A 22,676-nucleotide genomic window follows, 5' to 3' on the forward strand; every position below is an offset into this window, starting at 1 on the left:
TATTATATAAGCTACTTAATGCATTTTTTCCCAATTGCATATTTATACAATTTCTTATTCAAAAATACTGCAAATTAAATGTTCCCTTTTCTATTTTATAAGGACATTTCTGCTGGAGATACATTTTTTGGTAATGATAAACATGAAAAATATTTAAAATAGCGAAGAAACGTGATGCTTTGCTATTAAAAAAAAATTTGGTAAATTCTAGTCATACAATAAACTACTGCAGGGCACAAAAATCTGCACTTTCGTTAGTTGTGTGTAGAATTTGGACGACTATTGCTTTTGGCCATTAAACAAGAACAAAGTGTGAGCTGAAAGAAAATATGAAAATCAGCACTGTGCTAACTTGAACAGACCAAGTTCACTCGTGATTAAAAAACCAAAACTTTCCACGGGATGCGGCAGGAATATCAATGAAGAAGTCACATAGTGACAGTGTTTGAAAAAGCCATCAAAAGGAAGAATCTCACTAGTTCCTGGATCTGTTCACTTTTAATGAAGAAAATGTTACCTAAAATACTTGATGAATATAGCACACTGGTCAAACTAAAGATATCTAAACCCGTGTCAGGTTGACCTGTGTCCTCCAGTTAATACAAAACAGACTTCACTTTGACTTCATTTGAGTCAATAAGGACACCACCACCACTGAATTTTATAAGAGCCATATTGGGCTCCCACTTCAATCACCATAAAGCACAAAGCTACTGTGGGGGTAGTTTGTTGGTCACTACGTACTGAAATCTCCAATGCTGTAGAGACCTGATAAATTATCTGGCACAGGAGTTATGCCAAAAGTTAGAAACACGAGAAGAGGAAAACATGCTGCTTCAAAGACAATTGAGATGTCACTGAAAGCATCCACAATTCTAAACACTCATGACACCGGCAGATATATTAGCTATGGCACCCACAGCACTGACCTGGTATGAGAGGAGGGCTGAGGAGACTTGCAGGTTGTTCTTACTGTTTTAAGGTTGACAGCATCTCTAACATCTCCCTGTGCATATGACAGCAAAAATCTAGTTTATTCAGTTTTCTGTTTGGCTGGAGCTCTCTTAAACAGCCTTTGTCTCTTGGAGCTAAATATCTCTCAGTTGGTGTCTTCCTGAAGAGGTCACATCCTTCTCTTCTCAGAATCATATCTCCACAGAGAAATTTATGGAACTTCCTTAAACGGTTATGGGTTCAGCTGGTCCAAGTAGCCTAATAGCACAATAGGTTGAAAGTTAAACCACTGCAAAGAAGAGTCATGTTTTGTGCTGGATACTATGCATGGGTTTTAAGAACAGAACATTATATTAATTTTGCCAGGACAATATGTGTGATCTGATCCACCATCAAAGCCTAATGGAATTAAGGAGGCCTTGAAGGAAAGCACTAACTCTGACAAATCACCATTATTAGGAGACTGATAGGATTTATAGACCTATGTTCCAATGCCTTCCTTTCCAGCTTTATTTCAACACGTCCTAAACACAGTGGAAGAGAAAGGAGTGGCAGAAAGCTCAGGCGTAGAGCATCATAAAAAATTAATAACTTTGAAGCTGTGGCAAGGCAGGAAAAAGACAGATTGCGTAAGAAAAGGGGCATGGAACGTGACTTGTTTAAATGAGCTTTCTCTCAACAGGAAGACAAGTAATGAGTGAAACTAGCTGAACAGTTTAAGATGGAAAAGTGTAGTACATATAATTAGACCAGATACATCTTTTGCAGGTGATGTCAAAACATTGTGTCAAATCTTGCTTTGGCCAAATAGCTGCACAACAATGCATTTTCTAGCATCCCACTGGCAGAACAGCTTCTGAAATTTGTAGTGTTTTAGCAGTATAATGTGCTTCACATCAGAATCCTAGTTGGCATTAATATAAACAGCAGCTTGCTGAACTCCAACTCTACAAACAGGTTTCAGGCTGGAGGATATTAATTTAGGGGCACAACATCCAATAGACAGATGCAAATAGAATGATTTAAAGCCTTTGCCCTTAAACTAACTTCCCAAATAGGACACAAATATTCTTACAGAAATTATTGAAATCTTTATGGAAACTGAAGGCCCTAATTTCAAAACTAAGCAGCTGCATGTAATGCCAATGACAATAACATCTGTGCAGATTTAAGATCATGACTTTTTAACTGTGCAAAATTACAGGCCGGTCTAAAGACTTTATAATAGATTGAGCAATCTCTTCATTGTCAATTACCAGTCGATCTCTGTTTATTCTGTGAATAAATGTTAACAGTAAGGCCTACAGTAAAATCAACAGAAATTCAAATAGGGATTTTCAAACCTGGAGATTTGTTTTTGTAAACAATTTGATGTTCTGTCATAGACCATGAAAGATGATCCTAGAAACAGTCCATGGCTATGCTGTCAGCCACATAAGTCAATCGTTACTGAACTGCTCTCTTCCCTTTAGATGGTACTGTATTCCAGTCATCTACCAGTGACACTTTAAGAAGTCTGTAAAACAAACAGGACACATGAATTACAAGGTATGTTAGAAAGGAGTCAAGGCTGACTGTCAACAGAAAAGCAAGCTTGACAAATTAGAAGGCTGATTCAGGTTTTTTCTCCTTCACTTAAGTTTGGCCAGTCAAGGATAGGGAATCTCCTGTTTTGTTTTTTTTTTTTTTAAGCAGAGTAAGAATACAAGTAGATGGCTTATGAAAGCAGCAATAGCAGTGACTATAAAGTAGACACTATATATGACTTTTTGAACTAATTTGAGGAACTAGATAAATGGAATGAAAACTAAATGTCTGTTTAGTCTCCAGGGGATTCAGTTCAATTCCTACTGTTCAAGTCCCAACCAGCAGTAGACAGGAAGTCTTACCAGAAAGCAGATGGCTTGCTGCTGCTTTTATCCCCTCCCCATATTCTTCCTCCCACCCTTAAATCACCATAAAATGTAAACTCAAGAGAAACCTTGTAAATCTTTAAGTTCAGACAACACTTTGGTTTTTCTTTGCTGAAAAACTCTCCTCAACATCACCCTCACAAGTATAGCATCGAGCCATAGCAATCAAGAAACGTGAGACCAGCAAAAGATCTAAGAAAGCCCCTAAAATCCCCGTTGCCAGTTGCTTGACTTCAAGCCAAAACTTTAGCCCTAGCTTTCCTGAGGTAACAGTACAAAAGTATGTCACCTGAGCTTACCCACAAATTCAACAGGAATTTAATCATGGCTAATGACATAGTAACGGTTTCAGGTTATTTGAAAGTCACAGCTTCAACATCCAATTTAAGGGGTAAAAAATTAGGATATAACAATTAATAAAAAAAGTCTCTCTTTTAGTATCGTATCTCCTATGAGCCAGAAGAAGGGCAAACAGATCATCCTAAATCTCAAAGGAATCAAGTTAGAATTGAAAGGCAGATTGTTTGACTTATCTAGGGGTCAAAGGTATTGCTGTTGTTTTCTCATTACCTACTCTAATACAGAGCTTTTACTATAAAATATCAGCTGTTTTCTTGCAGCACTACAAACTTTTGGACCACATTGTGAAGGAACATGTGGATGAATTGCTGAGATCAGGAAAATAAATCATTTTCATTTCTATGCTATTAGATTTACCTGAAGGTGAACTGCTGGAGGAAGCTGACATCAGTCTTCTGTCTGCATACCATGTCATTTTGGTTTTCATTTTACAAGGCACAACCAAAACGAACAGGTATCCTGCACTAGTCACATCTCAAACTACTTTGCACTGTCTCTCTTGGGTCTGAAATCCCCCAGCAGTCCTGCAAATGGAAGTTACCGTACTGTATAAAACATCCCAGATGCAAATAAAATGACTTTAAAAAAAAAAAACAAACATCTAAGCAAGTTAAAAGCCACTTAAAGAAACTTAACAGACAGGCAGAAGGAAACAAAACCATTTAATTTGGCTCTGAGTAGAAACACCACTCACTAAGAGTTACCAGCTACAAGACCAGGCAGTGTGAGACAGTGATTTCCCTGGGCATGTACACACACATGCACACAAACACCCACCCCCAGCACCCAGTACCTGGCAGCCCAGGGCTTGGCGCTGGCTCCAGCCTCCCAGCACAGCTCTCTTGCACTCATAGTCGTCCCTGTGTGCTGGTTTTGGCTGGGATAGAGTTAATTTTCTTCACAGTAGCTGGTATGGGGCTGTGTTTTGGATTTGTGCTGGGAACAGTGCTGATAACACAGGGGTGGTTTCATTACTGCTGAGCAGTGCTGACACAGTCAAGGCCCTTTCTGCTTCTCACCCCACCCCACCAGCGAGGAGGCTGGGGGGCACTGCTGTACATGTGGATGGGTGTGTCTGTGCCACGCATGCACGGTCGCATCCCAGGGAGGCCTCTGGGGCCCCCATTCAATCCCAGCCCTGCCTGCAAAGTCTTTCTTTCCACCATCTTTTCTGTGCCCGCTGCATCCCCCTTGAAAGCATGGCTTTGTTGCTTGCAGGGAAAACAAGGTATTTTGCAGGCAGAAAAACATCACCCAGCGCGTTTGTCAGATCCAACAGCAGCTGCTAAGCAGCCAGATCTTAACTTTTCCTCCAGAGGAGAGAAGGGTGAAAAGTCTACTATCTTATAGGGGGCTAAATTTGCTAAGTATTTTTTGGGGGGAAAAGGCAGATAAAGTGAGTGGAGGTTTTCTCAGCTGTGGCACCTGCAGGTTGGGTCTGACAGCAAAGAGCTGTTTTCTTTCTGTCTCGTTACCTCCTTTTTTTTTTTAGCTCTGTCTCTATCATGTTTTCTGTAACTTGGGATTTCTTTTCTAGTTCTTTGTCCGTTGTAGGAACTACTTTGCTGCCTGGGCAGTCAGCCAAACATTGTAACTGCAGAAGAAATCTTTCTTGATTTACTCCTACAGACCTTCATGAATATTCTTAGAAATGGCATGCTGCTTTATTAGCCTTCTGAATTATTAACAGTTCTCAAGTTAAGATAATTCCTTGTTAATATTATTTTGACTTTGTTTTATGATTGCATCTGGCTGAGGATAATGCTTACAGGTACTGTCCTGTCTAGTAGCTTCTTTATGCATTGCAGTAGATGTATTTTATCTTGGATAAATACATTATGCATAATTGTTCTCTTTTCCAAACTGCTAAGGCTCAACTTTTGAAAAAGCAGAATGAAAAACAGGGTTCTAGTTTCCGTTTTTTTAAGCCTGGTAATTCTTTGGTTTCTTAGAAGCTTGTATACTGCCCTGCCACAGGTCCTATCATATGGGTACTTTTCATCTCATCAGTCTCTGGAGACTGCCTCGCCTTCATCCTTTCCTTTCCTTCTCTTCTCTTTTCTTCCGTTATGTTTTCATGCTTCTCTCTCATCCTGATTTCTTACCAATCTCCTCACACACCCTCCACACTGCCATTACTTGTTTTGGCATGTCCTTCCTTTCTTGTAGCCTTTGACATACCCTTGCCTTATCAGAGCTGAAAATATTGTGCAGAAAGCTCCTGGTGTGGAAGGCTGTCAGCTATTTGTGCTGTTGCCAATGGAGTTAAAATTTTATCTACAATTTGCCAGTGAATATCTCCAGATGAATCACATCTTTGAGTAGATTGTATTAGCTGATGAATACTGCCAAGGGCCACAAGTAGCTATGGCATGTAATAAATCACATTGCACGTAAGCCCAGCTTCTTAGCTGGTACCAATTACCAGTCCTGTTAGCACTGGATGAAGACTTAGACCGTTTACTTTTCAGTCCTTTTTTCATCTTTCTGCAGAAGTTAGAGCTTAAGATATGATTGATTTTTTTCTTTTATTAGCATTTCACTTGCAATGTAATCTTGATTAGTGAGGAGCAATGGGGATTTTCAGTTCAGAAAGAGTCATCAGATAATCTATCCCAATATAGAGTCATCATATAATCTGTCCTGATCTGCCATATAATTTCATAACCCTTGTTACAGTCAAGCTCATTGACTTGAGTTTGATTAGCATATATCTTCCAGAGAGGCACCCAGACTTCATTTAAAAATGAAAAATCTCCTGTTTCTCAGGGCCATTTGTTCCAACAGCTAATTACTTCCACTTAAAAAAACAAAAAAGACAAAAGAAACACCAGCTCTCCCCTCTCTAACCAATATTTGTTTAGCTGAAGTCCTCAGCCTTGATTCTTGTTATGCCTTTTCTAGCTTGGCTGAAGAGTCTTTTAGTACCTAATATTTTGTCTCCAAGAAGGTACGTACATAACACAATTAAGTGATCTCAGTGTCTCTGAAATACACTCAACTCCTCATGACAATTTTTTCTGAGCATGCAATCACTTTTGCAGCATTTAATCACTACCTGCACAATTTTCAACATTCATCCCAATGCAAGGACATTTAAAAGGCTGATGTGATCAGTTCCAGAATATGCAATGAAAGTAGTTCTCAGCCTTTTCAGAATGGACTTTTTCCCTTACTTTTTTTGCTTTTTTTCTTACTGTACACATTGATTCATATCTAGAGTAATAAAGAAATGTATTGTACGGGCAGTTTCCACAATAATAAACCAGAACTAAACTCTTGAAATCATATAGTTTAAAAGAATGCTGCCTTCTTCTCCATGTTACTTTTGTATTCCATTGGGCATGTGTGCAGTCCAAGGACAAAACTAAATAACACATGAAGACTACTTTTAGTTCTTCAGGCAACTTGCTGGGTAATGCTGAATAAAAAAAAGTTAACCTAATTTTTGTCCACCTTTAAAATAACACTTTGAGATTTCCTAGTAATTTTGCTGGACGTAAATTTAAACAAGCATTACATGACAGTGCCCTAAAAATCAGCTGGACATTTAAACAAATACAGTGAGGTGCATGTCTCCAATATGAGTATACAAAGGAAAACCAGCCATAAAAAGGGTGGTTTCAGAGGGGCACGTCCCTAGGCGTTATCCCAATGCAACTGTGAAGAAGAAAATCTGTCCAAGACTTGTCCATTGCTACCTCTGCTTCCACCACCTAGAATGAGCTAAGCCCAGGTGAGTAGCATACCTAAGTCCAAAACCACTTCTTCTGTCTCCTTGTGTTAATTCTTACTTTCCCTGGTATCTTCCCTTCCAGCAGCATTTGTTACTATTTCATTTTAACATAAGATTAGCCTGTTCAATCCAATGATGGCCAGATATCACTATCAGTTAATGGGAAGGTCCCTGAAGACAACCAGACACTCATGATGTGTCCAAATAACGTATGATTTCATGCTATAAAAATAATATGACAACTGCCACGTCACAAATTGCAGCAGAAACTAAGTGGCAGAATCACAAACAAAATCTGCCTCCAGATCCTCTGGGCTTGACTCACTAATAGTTTGAAGAATGTCTGATGAGGATTTCTATTAATACATACAAGACAATATAAGCTTACTCAAGGGCGAGATAAAACACAAATGAACAGGTAATAAATAGGACATTTTGAACAGATTCGGAAAAGATTATCTAAGCCCATGTTTTTAAAATAACCGAAACTCAATGCTTAACTCCTGAAAGGAAGGCATAAATTTAAAAGGAAATAACTGAACCTGAGATAAACATTGCTGACGTGACCCTGGGGTTGCATGAAGAGGCTGTTCCTCTATGTCTCCCTGCAGCAAGCCTCTCGCTAGAGTCTGAATGTGAGCAGCCAGTCAGCACACCCGGGCCTCCTGAAGCACAAAGTAAACACAAATTTAAGCCTACAAAGGAGCTGAATAGACAAACCATTCTTTACTACAGTCTGACATATTGTATGTGGGGTTTTTTTTTCAGTAAAAGGCTGCAGAATTATGCTAGTCCATCAAAAACCTTTTTAAACGTAAGCCGAAGAAGGTCATACTGATTCCCCAAAACAAAGTTAACTGGCTTTTTTTAATATATATTTGAACGTCTCTCGCTGAGCACTGGACTAGGACACCTTTCAGTGGCGCTGCTCCCTCGATGCCGAACACACATCGCCACAGGCCCCCGGGCCACCGCACCCCCGACCGCTGCGGGGAGCTCCCTGCCTTCGGCCCGGCTCCCCTCAGGCGCCGCTCCCAGGAGCCGGCTTCAGCGGGGAGAGGCCCGGGCCGCCCCCCCTTCTCCCGGCGGGGAAAGGCTGGCCTGCCTGCCTGCCAGCGCCCCGCCGGGCCGGGCCTCGGGCAGGGCCCCAACCGAGACCCGCTCCGGCGGGCTGCCGCCGCCGGGAGGGCTGAGGCGGGAGCGGCGGTGCGAGGGCCCTGCCGCCACCTCCCTGCCCGGCCCAAAGCCCGGCCCCGCTGCTGGCAGAGCGGCCCGCTCGCCCGGGGCGCATGCGGAGCGCTGGCCCTGAGGCCCGCCGGAGAGGCCCGCCCGGCTCCCGGCAGAGGAGCGCCGCCGCGGGGGGCTGGCGAGCGGCGCGCATGCGCGGGGCGGGGCGGGCTGCCCGGTTCCGGCGGGGGCGGAGCGGCGGCCAGGCCAGGGGAGGCCAGGCCAGGGCAGGGCAGGGCAGGCTCGGCTCCGGTGGCGGCGGCCGCGCCATGCGTGCCTGGTAGAGCGCGGCCGGGGCGGAGGGTCGAGCCGCGATGAACCTGCGCGGCTTGTTCCAGGATTTCAACCCCAGGTGAGGGCGGGCTGACGCTTAACGGGCGGCCCCGGGCCGCGCCAGGGCCCAGCTGGCGGGCCGCTGCCGGGCCACAGGGCGGCGGAGCGGTGCGGCGCCTGCCCCGGTCCCGGCGGCTCCCGGCCCCGGTGTAGCGCTGCTGTTGGGCCGGGACTCCGCGCCGGTAGCGGGACGCGTCCGGAAGCGGCGGCGCGGCGGGGCCGGAGCTGCCGCCGGGACGAGGCGGAGCCGGCGGCGAGGGGCGCGGGAGGAGGCACCGCCGGAGGCGCCGCCGGGCCCGGCTCCGCTGCCCGTCCCCGCCCCGCTCCCGGCAGGGCCGGCTGGGCGCGGGGCAGCGGCGCCCGCCCGGTCTGCAGCAGCCTCGGTGCGCGGCCCCCGAGCGTTACAGCGGGGCCCGGCGTCGGGCGCCTCGTCCCCAGGGCGGTGGGGCGGCCCGGGGGCGGCGGGAACGCGCCGTTCCTGGCCGGTTTCCGTCCCAGCGCCCGCCGGTGCCGGTAGCGCTGCCCTCGGCTGGCCCTTGGTCGGGGTGACTGTAGGGTATCCGTCATCTGGGTTCCAGGCCGAATTCCAGTCCTCTTCTGTGTTTTATTATGGAACTTGATCAGATTCCTCCAAGTCTCATTCTGGTTTTTGAATTTTTCAACTGGATATTTTGGGGCATAAAACTTTATACTGGAAAGCAAAGTTGCCTTATGCTCTCGCACAAGTGTTTAGTGCATGGTAAAGGCTCATTTTTTGCAGGTGTGAAGGCATTGCGCCTAACAACCCTAGTCTAGACCTGGAGAATTGCTGGTGATTCTTTATTCTGGGCTCTCTTACAACGACCGAGACGACAGTCACTGCCACTTGGGCTTCTGCTGTCTTGCCATGCAAGTACGGGTACATGTAACTTATAAAGAAGATGAGAGAATGAGTTGAATTTTACTGGTTTTGCTGTTACCAGGTATTTTAAGACCTCAGAATAAAAGCCTGCAAGTAACTTGTGCAGGGTGGCATGAAATACTGAGAGTCCTGGAAAAATCTTTCTTGTGAAAGAAGCCTTACATGACTGCAGTTACAAAAAGCTGTGCTCAGTTGGTTGCTTAGACAAACAGAAAGGTAACGGATGCTGCAGGAAATGCATTGTTGCAGAGAGGCTGAAATAAACAATTTAAATATGTGTGGTTGGAAGTGGGGGAAAAGTAGGAACAGAAGTTCCAGAAGCTTATCAAGTTTTGTTATGGCCAAGCAATGCTTGCACCTTATTTGGATGCCGTCTAAATGATGAGTGAGCCAGCTAAACGTTGCACTCATGCAGATAACTTAATGTTGAATGTTTTGATGTTTACTGGAATGCGCAGGGAGCACTGGTATTTTACCACATGGCTTTTTACTTCTGTATTTATTGAGGAGCCAGGGGAAGTACAAATTACACAAATACTGAATGTTGGAAAAGTGTGAATAGCCTGGGAAACTGAGGGATCTCTTTGTTGCTGTGGAGCGACTGTTGTTTTGTATCATCCTATGCTGAGGTAGTTTCATCAAGCATGCGAGGAGATGCTGGTACAATAAAACTGCTTTTTCTTATTAAGGGGCAGCTAAGACACTTGTTCTGAATAGAGACAAAGCAGCTTGATATCTAAACGAGGCAATGCTGATCTAATGAATGCTTTATTATTTAATAAGAGTGAAAGTGGGTAGTTTGAGTTGTGCTGTTGGAGTAAGGGTAGTATTCCTGGCTGTTGCTGCTTTACTCTGTAGCAAATATTTACTCTGTTCCTTAGGTTATCCATGTTTTAAAATACATATAATTACTTCACCGAAGTGGTGTTGAAGCCTAATTACGTGTTCTGTAAAGCCGCCTGTGATTCTCTGGTGAATGGGTGGGTGACTTTTTCCCTTCCTGTAGTGTGAGGAGATCATGTACCATGTAATTATTATGTCTGATTTTTGGTGGTACAAGCAATTGCTGTGCCACTGCTCTCAAGTATTCCGGATACATTTATTCATTCTTAGGTTGACTAGTGTATAAAATATATCAACATAACTATTTTAAACTTGTAAGCACCATACTCAGTACTCCAGTTAGAAACTTCACTCTATAATCAGTAACTTTGTTAAAAGTTTAACCTGCTTTTTTTCCATAATGTTGCTTTTTTTAACTGAATGTAAAAATAAATTTAAAAAAACTCTCTGGAGTCTGCCTTATTACAATATGTAGTCATTTTTAATCTTTAGTTAAAAGTAGCGTGGATAAAATTACATAAATTATGTAGCTTAATTTTGAATGTCAAAAACTATCTCATTTGATTTGTATGAAAGAACACATTTTCTAAAACCATGTACAACTGGTATCTTTCTGAGCCTTTAATAATACAGCTGCTGACTGGATCCTTGTGGGAGGGAACTATTTATAGATGTCCATTCATTAAGTTTGTCATGCAAGAATGCTTTTGATGTGTTCCCTTGAAGCAATGGTTTTATAAGTGAAAGAGATGACATATGCTGTATTTATGATTAAATATTTGACTCTCCAGAACTGATTTGATTGTTTGCAAAGAAGTCTGACATACGTTTTCTGTTAGGAAGTACCCTGATTAAATTTCAGCTGTGACCGATTTTCTTGTTCTCTACAAAGTTCCTGTTAAGTTGCCTGCCTTAATTTCTGACTCTGTTTTTTTTTTCCTTTGTTTAATAGCAAATTTCTTATTTATGCCTGCCTGCTGCTTTTTTCTGTGTTGCTCTCTCTACGTCTGGATGACAAAATTCAATGGAGTTACTGGGCTGTATTTGCTCCAATATGGCTATGGAAGTTAATGGTGATTGTTGGTGCCTCAGTGGGAACAGGAGTATGGGCCCGAAACCCACAGTATCGGTAAGTCGAGGATATTTATTTTGCAAAACAGAGGGAACATAATGTGTTTTCCATACTGAATCAAATTGATAAATAGGGTTTTTAACACCATAAGATGTAGCATCCAGAAGGTTTGTTTTCAACATACTTAAAATAATTATCATAACCTATAGTGTATGCAAATAGCTTTATGCAGCTATAGTTGTCTTAATCCTAGTTGCAACAGCTTATCACAAGCTTCGGCAATATTGCCTTTGGGAAGCTAAAACTTCTCGTGGAGTGACTTTTTGTGCTTTTCTTTAGAATGCTGGGAATTCTTTGCTTTAGTATAAGCCACATAGAAATATGTATCTTCATCTGCATTAGGAATATACTATATGTAATTGGATTATTTTTTAAATCAATTTCCTGGAATGTACAAATCAGCCTGAAGATCATTGATTCCCCTCCCCCCCCCCCCCTTGGTGTGTGTGTATAACCTCAGTGAACATGTGGATGAATATTCAGTGATTCTTGCTAATCCGAGTGGGATGTGAATTTGAACATGCTAGGGGAAAAGAAAAACTACCTTAAATGAAGCGTAATAAATTCAATCCTCTTTTCTATCTATGGTGAATACTAAATGAAAAATTTTGTGCACAGGTCTCATTCTGATACACTATATTGTGTGGTTCAGGTCTTGTTTGCCCCTTCTAGTAACAGTTCTACTTGTGTAGGAAAAAGCGTGGTTTCTCTGTATGTGCTGTTATTTTACAGGCATTTTACTTTTTAGTAATAGGTAACATTCTGTTGCAATAGGCTGATTTTGGTGAATAAAGAAATTCAAGGGAAAGATGTTCATTTCAATGAAAGCTCATGCAGGACCCAAACAGATAATTTTAGACTTCGTTTATTTTCTAACAGCCTCCATGATATCTGAGTGTTTACGCAGTAGCAAAGAAATCCTGTTTTATCTGCACAGATATGGCAGATAAATCCTTAGAAAATCTTCAAGGTGTAAAAATCCCACTTCCCCCTTTGAGTAAAAAACTTTAAATGTGCAGCTTTATGGGCAAGAAATCCTGTTCCATCATCAGGAGTGTAGTTTAATAGTGGCTATTTGGGCATAATGTGTACATTTGTTAAAACGTGTTAATATCTGAAACTTAACAATTGTAAACAAAGTGTCTTGGGATGTTTGCAGGATAGCGTGCTTTCTTATTGGCAAGGGAACTGAATGCTTCCTTATCCTCTCTTTAGAGCAGAAGGAGAAACCTGTGTGGAGTTCAAAGCTATGTTAATTGCAGTGGGCATCCACCTGCTCCTGCTGATGTTTGAAGTTCTGGTGTGTGACAGGATCGAAAGAGGAACCCATTTCTGGCTTCTGGTCTTCATGCCATTATTCTTCGTATCTCCAGTGTCAGTCGCAGCTTGTGTGTGGGGATTCCGACATGACAGGTCTCTGGAGGTAATGCTTCATTTGTTATGTGTAAGACCTGTGGCAATGCAAGACTCGGTATCAATTCGGTAACGGTTCATCTCTTAGTAAAGCATGATATGGATGACTGGCATCAGTTGAATTAATTGTTTGCACTGACCTGCTGGAGTGAAAAATCAGGGTTGGGAATAATATAATTTTTTCTAATCTCTTCTAGTTTTTTCAACTACCAAATTGCAGAATGTTTAAAACCTGCCTTTTTATTATTGTGTGTTAAAAGAACTCACACCAAACTCTGCAATATGGACTAATACTAGACACTGAAACGGAAAATACTGAAGAAAATTCCACTGAGAGTAAGCACTGTCCCTTGGCAGAATTGAACTTCCAGAGCTCTAGATAATCCAGGTTGAAAATTTCTTAGTACCCCAATATGTGTGCTTAATCTTTCATTTGGGAATGCAGCTGGTAGGCATGAAACACTAGGTTTTTATTTTCTGCCTCTGTCTTCTTTCCTCTCTAACTCGCTCCTTTTGGTTTTGGAAGAACTTTGCAAGAATTCTCAAGATCTTCCTGTGGTTGTGGCATTTTGCAATAAATACAGAATTCTTATTGAACTGATATTTTTTTAAGGATTTTTTTTTTTTTTTTTTGCTGTGTCCTCAAACTACCCCATGACAGTTAAAAATCTGATTTTTAGATGAGGTTGAGGTTTTAATTTCAAGGGAATATTTCTCTAATGTTAGCATAAGCTGAGTTTATAACTAGAGAAACATTTTTGGTAAGTGATTGTTAGGATGGCTAATAAACAGATAGCTTAAATTGTTGATTTTAAAATATTGCAAATAGAATTTCATTTCACAGAGTTCTATTCACAGTTAACCATTCCTTGAAGAAAAACTTGTGTAGAAGTACTTGCCTTCTACTGGATGATGCTTGATTACCCATTGATATACAGATGACTGCACAGCTGCTAAGTACTGGCAGAAAAAAATGGAATCCACTCACCCCTAAAAGGCAACAGCTGCCTCAAAGAAAATAAGTTATGCAGTTGAACTGTCAACTCATTTTTTCCTATTTTGTCATCTTCACTTAGTGCTGTTCTGCTTTCTTTTCTTTGTACTCTGGGAAGATTTCATTACTTCCCTTTCACTTGGTAGAAACATAAGAGGGGCCTGTCTTTAATCCAAGATACTGATTTTTGGCATGAGTAATCAAAGTCGTTGTTACTCTGTTATTATTTTCATAATTATTTAATCTGTAAAGATACTGTCTTCTTGTTCCTATTCTGAAACTGATGAGGTGATCAGTAAGTACATAGTGGGGTTTTGTCTATGTATCGTGGTGGGCTCAGAAAAAGCTTTCTTTTATGTGTTACACTATTTTTACAGTAGTAAAGCATTATTTATTTAAGGCATGTTGAATTCATTAAATTGTGAGACTAGCTACTCCAAGTATACATGCACTTGCCATATATAGCTCAAATGTTAACTTGATTCTAAAAATTTTTATAGCAGTTGATCCTCTGATTCTTTTTTTTATTTATTTATTTTTCTCTTATTTGCTCTTGCAGTTTTCAGGTTGCTTGGTCTTATGCTTGAGCGTGGGTTTTTTTGGTGGTTGATTCTTTTGAGAAAGCCAGGGGTACAAAATTATTTTAAATCTAGTTTTCCAGTCTTTTTAAAGTAACCTGTACTTCAACAGTGAAGACTTCAGTGCAGTCTCTGAAGTAGGCAAGTGCCGGCTGCCTGTTGGATATTTGACTCCCTGCACTGTGAATTTCAAAGGCATTTATCCAGATCATAGTACGCAATCATGTATGTTAGTGAAAAGTAGCATGTAGTGTCTGCCTTCTGAGAAACAATACCTTTCAAAGATGCCTTACATCCCTATGTGTTTTTGTAAATGGAAAATATTTCTAACTCTCACTCCAGAGCTTTAGTTATTCTTTTCAGATAGTAATTCTCTGTTTGATCTTTGAAGTTCCTACCCATGTAGGGTTGCCTGTAAACTTTAGAAACAGAGTCTTGCCAAGTCTGATGGTGTTTCACTGTTTCACTTTGTTCAAGCTAGACACAAACTTGATTTATTTTTTTTAAGTATAATTTAGTTCGCATAGTGGCAAGTGGGACACACAAAAAGCTTTCATTAACATTTTGTTAATGGAGTATTGCTTTTCTGTGTTGCCTCAAAACCCAAGCGTCTTCAGTGCCATTTCAAATCTCTCTCAGTTATACAGTAAATGATTGAATTTGGATGTCATCTTCTCCTATTCTATGTATTTCTTTTTCCCCCCAGATCGAGCTGGGACTTTTGAACTGGACTGTTGGTAGTTAAGCCCATGTAACTTTCATCTTTACATTACTGCAACTACTAAATGGTATCTTTAAAGAAAGATTTTGCTAATTTTAAATGGGAGGACTTTTTACTACTTGTTACTTTAATTCTCCCATTATGTCTTATCTGAAGAAAATAGTTGAAGTTGTTTTCCAATGCGTTGCTTTTTTGAGTCTGATTAATTTGGCTTTTCTTATTTCTCTAATCACTCTAATAAGCATTGCAGGTAGTGCTTTTATTTTTTTTTTTAAAATACCAGGAAGGTCTTTCCTCAGAAGACAGCTGCCTCTACAGTTACTCTAGTGGGATCGCAGCCTCATAAATGTAGGGATGCTTAGTAATATCTGATGTAAATGCAAATGATGTTCCATATCGCAGTGACAAGCACGGAGTCAGAAAAGCCCTTTGACAGATTCTTTGGCTAGCCTGGAAACAGCTTTATCATGCTAAGAGTTAACTAATGTATTTTCTTTTTCTAGCTGGAAATCTTGTGTTCAGTCAATATTCTACAGTTCATATTTATTGCACTCAGACTAGACGAGATCATCAGATGGCCGTGGCTTGTATGTAACAAGTGTTTTCTTCTTATTCTTGTTTAAATGCTGAATTTCCTAAAGCTATTTACTATAGGTAACAGTTCATATATGACCAGAGTCCATCCATGATCCCACTTTTGCTCACTTAACAATCCTTTACTGAAGGTCTGGCATTTCATTCAGTGGTCATGGGAAAGAGAGGCTGCTCTTTGGGCATGTCGTCCTTCGGGGGAGAGGGACATGCCATCAGTGGTAGTTGATCTCTGATCAGTTTTTGAAAGAGAAATCCTAACCAAAAGTTTCCAGTGGGAACACAAAACTAGCCATGAAAATGACTGGTGAATTAGAGAATGTGTTTGTAAATATGGTGTGGTAAATAACTAGTTTTATTTGTTGTGTTACCATGCATGTAGATCTACTTCTTATGCAAGTGATCACTGTCAAAACTGCCGAGATCTCCTGTCCCAAGTGCCTTAAGAACACAAAAGCGCTGTTTCTGTGTTTGGGTTTTTGTAAACTACCATAAAACTGATAATCTGGCATGATTATGACTGTCCTTTCTATTTTCAAAAAAAAAAAAAAAAAAAAAAAAAAGATTGTAATTTAGAAACTGTTTCAAGTAAGGTGTCCAGTGTAGAAAATAGTTGCTAAAATCTATTTCAGGTACTCTTTGAGCCTAACATAAAATCACAGAAGTCTTATTAAAGTTGAACTATGTTGACTTAATTTTAAATTGTTTCAGCTTGATGGCATTTACAGACCTAACTGAGGAACCCCAAAGAGTTGATATGGCTCATAACAGCACATGTGATTTATGAAGCTTTTCTGTTAGAGGCTATATTAAAGAGCATTAGACTTCGATTTCTTCTTCTTGTTTCAACTTAATACGTAGACTTGCTTTATTTAAAAAACCCACACCTGAAACAAATCAAATTGATAAAAATGTATCACTGCTGAGGGGGGTGGAAAGCAGTTAATTTCTTTTTTCTTTCAGGTTGTTTGTGTCCCACTGTGGATCTTGATGTCCTTTCTGTGTCTAGTAGTGCTGTATTACATTGTATGGTCTGTTCTGTTCTTGCGCTCTATGGATGTGATTGCTGAGCAAAGGAGGACACACATAACAATGGCTGTCAGCTGGATGACAATTGTAGTTCCACTGCTCACGTTTGAGGTAGGAAAAAGCATAACGAGTTTGATGTATCTTGTTCTTTTTTCAGTGGAGTGCTGAATGTTGCTGTGTCTCTTTTTGAACTTACTAAAATCAGAATACTGCTTGTTGTTTTCGAATGAAGCAGTAACAGCAAATGTGAGAGAAACCCAAGCATTCTATGTCTCTTTCAAGTTTTTTGAGGGAAATATGCATGGAACTACATGTTTCTGTGGAGGCCAGTTTTCTTCACAGATGTGTGAAGTTAAAGATCTGAGATCAGCACATGTTTTAAGAAGCTTGAAAGTGGGTATTGCAGTTAAACTGACATTGTATCTTTTTTTTGCCATTTAGATCTTACTAGTACACAGACTGGATGGGCATAATTCTTTTTCTTTTATACCCATATTTGTTCCTCTCTGGCTTTCACTGATAACTTTAATGGCAACAACATTTGGACAAAAAGGAGGAAATCATTGTGAGTATTTACAAATCATGGAAACAGCTTGCAACTCAAGGTTTAAATGTATGTCGTTAAGATTTGTATTTTCAAAAAGGACTTTTCTGTGTATATTCTCTCATGAAGGAATCCAGATGTGTCTGTTACTATTGTTTTCAGGTGATTTTAGTAAGTTTTCAGTGTTTATAGTGTCTCTTGGTTTTTTTCTTATTCCTATAAGAGCATGACTTCTGCTTGGACTCAACTGGACATCCCAATGGGATTTTAATTCTAACTTAGTCTCTTGTCCTTCCTTGTTTCCATGGGTTTCATTCTCGCGGGACAGGACTGGATCTTTCTACTCTGGGTTCTGAAAGCAGTGTAGCGCCTACCATTTTTAATTAGCATTTGTCCTAGCAGCCTCAGCTAGCATTCTCTTTCCTCTTTGGCCAAATAGTGCTCTGTGCTGCTTAGTCGTAACTTGAGTTGCCCAAGTGGCCAGTGTAGATTTCCCTGGCTTTTACCCCACCACAACGAACACTGCCGAAAGGAGCATTGGCACTTTCAGCCATCTTATGTTCCTGAACCACTGCAGATGAGTAGCTCTTCCCATCCACCTTGCAGTTCACATTCCTTGTTGACAAGGCTATGAATTTTTTTTAGGATTTTTCAGAGTTGAAAGGAACCAGCTGTGATGTTTGTTACAGAAACTCATTTCAGTTTTGGTCTGATGGTGAAGTATAGTGAGAATTTCTTTGGGCATGACTAAGCTTATCTCCATACATTTAGTTTACTTTGATATTGTTATTTCATGGAAAATTGTTACTGGTGTTTTGGGGTTTGTTTTTGGTTTTTTTAATGCATGCCCTCGATAATTTGTGGCCAAGTTAGTCTTTTAGAAAGCCACATGTCCATTTTGTCTTCTGTAGGGTTAGTGAGTGAGTATGTAAAATTTTCAAAATGACTATTCATCTGAAGTGAGCCCCCGAAGACTTGCATGAAAATCCACCTTGAAAGTGCTGAGCGAAATACACCAGTTGGCCATGAAGTGCAGTCTCTGCCAAAAGATGGGTTGTATGGGATCTTCCCTGGCAATCGCTTAATACGTTGCTCTCGTTCAGTGTGAAAGATTTGACGTGGGCAGGCTGTTCCTTTTAACACTGACCTTCGCTATTGGCTAACGGAGGAGTGCCATCTGCTGAAGTACAAGTGCTGCTTGTGACACGTGAAATGAAATGGCCTCTTGCTCTGGTAGTATAGCTGTAATTTATACACATGGATATACACGCACAGACACGCGTGATTCTATGATTCTATGTATATGTTCTGTATGTGTATCTGTGTGTACATAATCTGAACTCTAATGTTGTTACATGATAGGTGTAAGTTACACACTGAGAAGCCAGCACTAAGACATTTTATATTGTTCATATGCAAACAATCAAGAGAACTTAAACGAGATTGCATAGTCTGCTTGCTTAATTAAATTTTCATTCTGTTCTGCAATAATGTGAAATGATTTTTTTTTTTTCTTTAGGGTGGTTTGGAATTCGCAAAGACTTTTGCCAGTTCCTGCTTGAAATTTTCCCATTTTTACGAGAATACGGAAATATTTCTTATGATCTTCATCATGAAGATAATGAGGAAACAGAAGAAACACCACTGCCCGAACCACCAAAAATTGCACCAATGTTTCGAAAAAAGACTGGAGTGGTCATTACACAGAGTCCTGGAAAATACGTGATTCCACCGCCCAAGTTAAACATTGATATGCCAGATTAAGAGGACAGTAGCATATTAAATTTGAACTGGGAAGCAGCAGACAAATGTATTTCATCTCATTCCTTGTCCCAATTACTTAAAAACAGGTATTGCTGAATCAGTGGCTTGGATTACACAAATCAGAGATCTTGAAGATAATCGGAGAGCTTTTCCAGAGATACGTGGTGGTCTAATTTGTGAACCTTCCCAATGGGTTGGTTGCACGCTTGCCTGTATAGTATTTATATGAACATTTTAGCAGTGTAATATATTGTTTCAAAGTTTTGTCGTGTACAATATAAGTATTATCTAAAGGTATTTTTTTAAAAACCCTGTATGAAATGCCTATGTTATTCCAGGTGTCTTTTAGGTCCTAAATAGACACTTGATTTCCATGTCTGTTTTAAATGCTTGGGTGATGTCTTAGTATAGTACCTCTTTACTTCTTCTGTTCAGCCACAATCGTTGTCTTAACCACAGAGGCACAGGAGCGTTGCACTTCTCAGGCAAGACTGGAAAGCTTTTTTGGGGGGAAATAGAAGGTATAGCAACTTGCATGATGTTTTTGAGTTAGCTATGTAAATTTTCATGGAAGCATTTCAACTTTTGTGCTGGCTTGGGAGTTAAGTGTTGCTTTTGTTGCTTCTCCAATGTCATGTTTTAATTCTTCCTGAGCAGCATGTACACCATTCTCTCATTAGACTGGCTGTTTAGTAAGCTGTTCCCTCTTGCGTCGTGTGTGCAGTCTATGCCACAAGCATTGGTTGTAGGTTTTACAGCTGTCAGTTAGCTGCTATAAATATCATAGCTTGGTCTTCATTACCAACTTTGTGTTGGTGTAAATGATTAAACTTTTCAAGACAGGAGTTCATTGGTGTTGGCCTAGCATTTTATTCTTTGAAGAAAGACCTCCTTTGACAGACTGTCTTGGACTTCCAGGTGCTTTAGATGAACGTTAGTCTTTGAAACCTGTACTCCAGTAGCTTGTAACAACATGTGTCGGATGCTCCCACACCCTTGCAGCTTCTCCTTGTGCTTAGGCAAGCCCACAGTTTAGGCAGCTTGAATACTACGGATCGTGTTTCCTTAGCGTTAGCAAGGCAATGAGCTAAGAGCAAAGAGCGTATGGACATTTCTGCATGGGTGAAAGGTGTGCACCTGAAAAACTTGAGAGATGTGGCGCTTTCATTGCTAACACTGCAGACCTCCCTCTCCTCCCTTGTGGACCAGCTCCTGCCTGAAACCCAACACAGCACTGTCCTATCACTACGCTTAACATGTCATCATTGCACTTTTATTTACCTTTTGGCTCAAGTCAAAAAAAAAAAACAAAAACAAAAAAAAAACCAAACTGTAAATGAAAAGCAACAAGTGCTGTTGAGCACTTGCTGCTGCTGTTCCATGTCGCTAGGAAACAGACGCTGCTCTGTGATGTCACGGCAGCGCAGCATGGGCGTCACGGTGATGTTTGAGAATTTTCGTTGGGATTCTCAGTCAGTCGGTCACTTCCTTTCAGCTGGCTGTCTGGCAGGACAGTCTAGCGGCGAAGGTAGATGGCTTCAACTGAAAAATTTACTCAAACTGAGACAAAAGAGTTTAAAATGGAGCTTCCCTCATGGGAAACTTCATGTGATTCTGGTCAGGCCAAGGGAGTCGATTCGTCAGGCTCGACTCCTCCTCTCCGTCCAGCATGTGGCAAAGGAGCAGCTAATGACGCTGCTTTTGGACCTCCAATAGAAGAAAGGGCTTTACAAACTTCGGCTAAGCGACCCCAGTCAAAAAGAGAGCGTCTGAGCTCATCGGAGGAGAGCTCTAGCGATACCTTTACACGTCTCAGCTTTCTGAAGAAGCTCTGGGACATCGTTGAAAGCCATCAGTTTGAGTCCATTTACTGGGGGGACAACGGAAAGTGTGTCGTGATTCAAGAAGAATTGTTCAAAGACGAAGTGCTAGCAAGGAGAGGATATCTGAGGATTTTTGAAAGTGAGACCATGAGAAGCTTCACTCATCGCCTCCATTTGTATGGGTTCACCAGAAAGCTGTGGGATTTTCCAAAATGGGGCTCGCACGATGACCTGCTAGCGGAAGAAACAGCTGGGCAGGTATGTTGGATCCTTGATGTGCAAACTAACTCTTAGAATATTCTAGTGGGACAGATTTCTGTTCCAATGAAATAAGCCTTTACTACCTAGGAGATGAGGGTGGTAGTAAATGTTCTGTCATTTGTTTCTTGGGTCACGTTCAGGAGGTTTGGAGGCAGCATTTCCCAGTAGAAATGCTGATAAAATATTACATTGGTTATTTCCAATTACTTTGAGCACATAAAATGAGAAGAGATTCTCATTGTATCGGGATTTTCTTTTGGTATTTGCTGTGTGTCTTGCTGTACCAGATGTGCAGTTGTCTTGTGGCATTTGCTGAAGGCTGAGAAGGTATGTGTCAGCAGCCTATAGTTACCTACCTGGTCATTCCGCACTAAAGTTGCTGAAAAGGACTGGTGTTTGGGTTTCTAAATCAGATTTTATGCTTTTGAAAATCCTACGCTTCTCTGCTACCAAGCGGCAAAAGCACAAGGCTGGTTACTACTTAACAGGACTGGATCGCACCATTTTATTCAGCTTGAACTTCAGGTTTAGAACGCCCCTGACGGTCCTTTTTAACATCCATGTTTCTCTTTTGCAGCTGAAATTCTTAGTTCTCATATCTCTGCGGTTTCCCGTCTCAAGGTGATGGCAACTAACTCTTTTCCTTTGCATTTTTAGTTTCACTTCTACTACAACCCAAATTTTAGAAGACATTGTCTGCACCTGCTAGTGAAGTGTAAGCGAAGCTCTAGTCCAAAAAATCAAACACCAGCAGGTTTTTCACCGGACACGGATCTGCATGCACGCCGCCGGAAAAGAAAACCAGATGTTGAGCTTGCGTGGGAACCCGCTGCTGAGGAGGAGGAGGAGAGCGCTCCCTTCACAGCAGCTCCAAGGGAGAACACGCACGCCTCCGCACCCAGCAAGACCGCAGCTGCCAAGCGACGTGCCAAGGCAGCTGCCCCACTCGGACCTGCCTCTCCGTCTGTGCGCACCGCCGCTCTGACAGCGGGAGGCAGGGAGCAGCTCAATCCTCTGGCCCTCTCCCTTTTGCTGCAGCACAGCAGCCCCGGCCTGGCTGCCATCCAGGGCGCTGCCCGTGCTGCTGCTTCACCAGGTCGCGCCATGCCGGCCGTGCCCAACAGCCACTTTCCACCGGGGCTCCCGCCTCCCCCCTCCCCAGCTGTGCTGGCAGCAGCCGCTGCTCTCGCTATGCCAAGGCCACCTTGGGGCCACACTCCACCCTACTGCTACTGCCCGGCTGGCACCTGGGCTCCAAACAGGGGAGCTGCAGGCCATGGCCTTGGACCCCAGCCCGGGGCACGCTAGGTACCCTCCACAGCTCTTTTAGAAGTTGCATAGTCCAAGGGAATAGAGTGTTGCTAAGTGTTCCAATAAACTGTCTGAATACAAAGCCTCTGCCAGTTGTCCTGTCCTGTTTTTATAGCCATGCCTGTGCCTGGCCTTGAGCCTTGCTCCAGAAAGTCAAAAGGACTTTCTTTCTAATGCAGAGTGTGCACTCTCAAAGTGCCAAAATCAGTGACTTCTATTTGTTACTCTTCACACTTGCCATTAATTCA

The 22,676-nt window shown here is 41.7% G+C and overlaps 1 protein-coding gene across 3 annotated transcripts; it reads left to right on the forward strand.

The window, feature by feature from the left end:
- Positions 1-8,396: 8,396 nt before the first annotated feature.
- TMEM185A (transmembrane protein 185A) lies at positions 8,397-22,495 on the forward strand. Of its 3 annotated transcripts, XM_082323042.1 has the most exons (8): positions 8,397-8,542; positions 11,220-11,396; positions 12,615-12,822; positions 15,609-15,692; positions 16,660-16,836; positions 17,167-17,290; positions 18,789-21,114; positions 21,775-22,480. In XM_082323042.1, the coding sequence occupies exons 1-7, from the start codon at positions 8,505-8,507 to the stop codon at positions 19,031-19,033; spliced, it is 1,053 nt and encodes a 350-aa protein (XP_082179168.1). In that variant the 5' UTR covers positions 8,397-8,504; the 3' UTR covers positions 19,034-21,114; positions 21,775-22,480. The 3 variants fall into 3 exon arrangements, with proteins under 3 accessions (XP_082179168.1, XP_082179169.1, XP_082179167.1); XM_082323043.1 differs by lacking the exon at positions 15,609-15,692 and having other exon boundaries at positions 21,775-22,482; XM_082323041.1 differs by lacking the exons at positions 8,397-8,542; positions 11,220-11,396; positions 12,615-12,822; ... (1 more) ...; positions 16,660-16,836; positions 17,167-17,290 and having other exon boundaries at positions 19,039-21,114; positions 21,775-22,495.
- Positions 22,496-22,676: the final 181 nt, after the last annotated feature.

This window comes from Platalea leucorodia, assembly GCF_965183815.1.
Source record: "Platalea leucorodia genome assembly, chromosome: 10".
In the NCBI taxonomy this organism is placed as follows: domain Eukaryota; kingdom Metazoa; phylum Chordata; class Aves; order Pelecaniformes; family Threskiornithidae; genus Platalea; species Platalea leucorodia.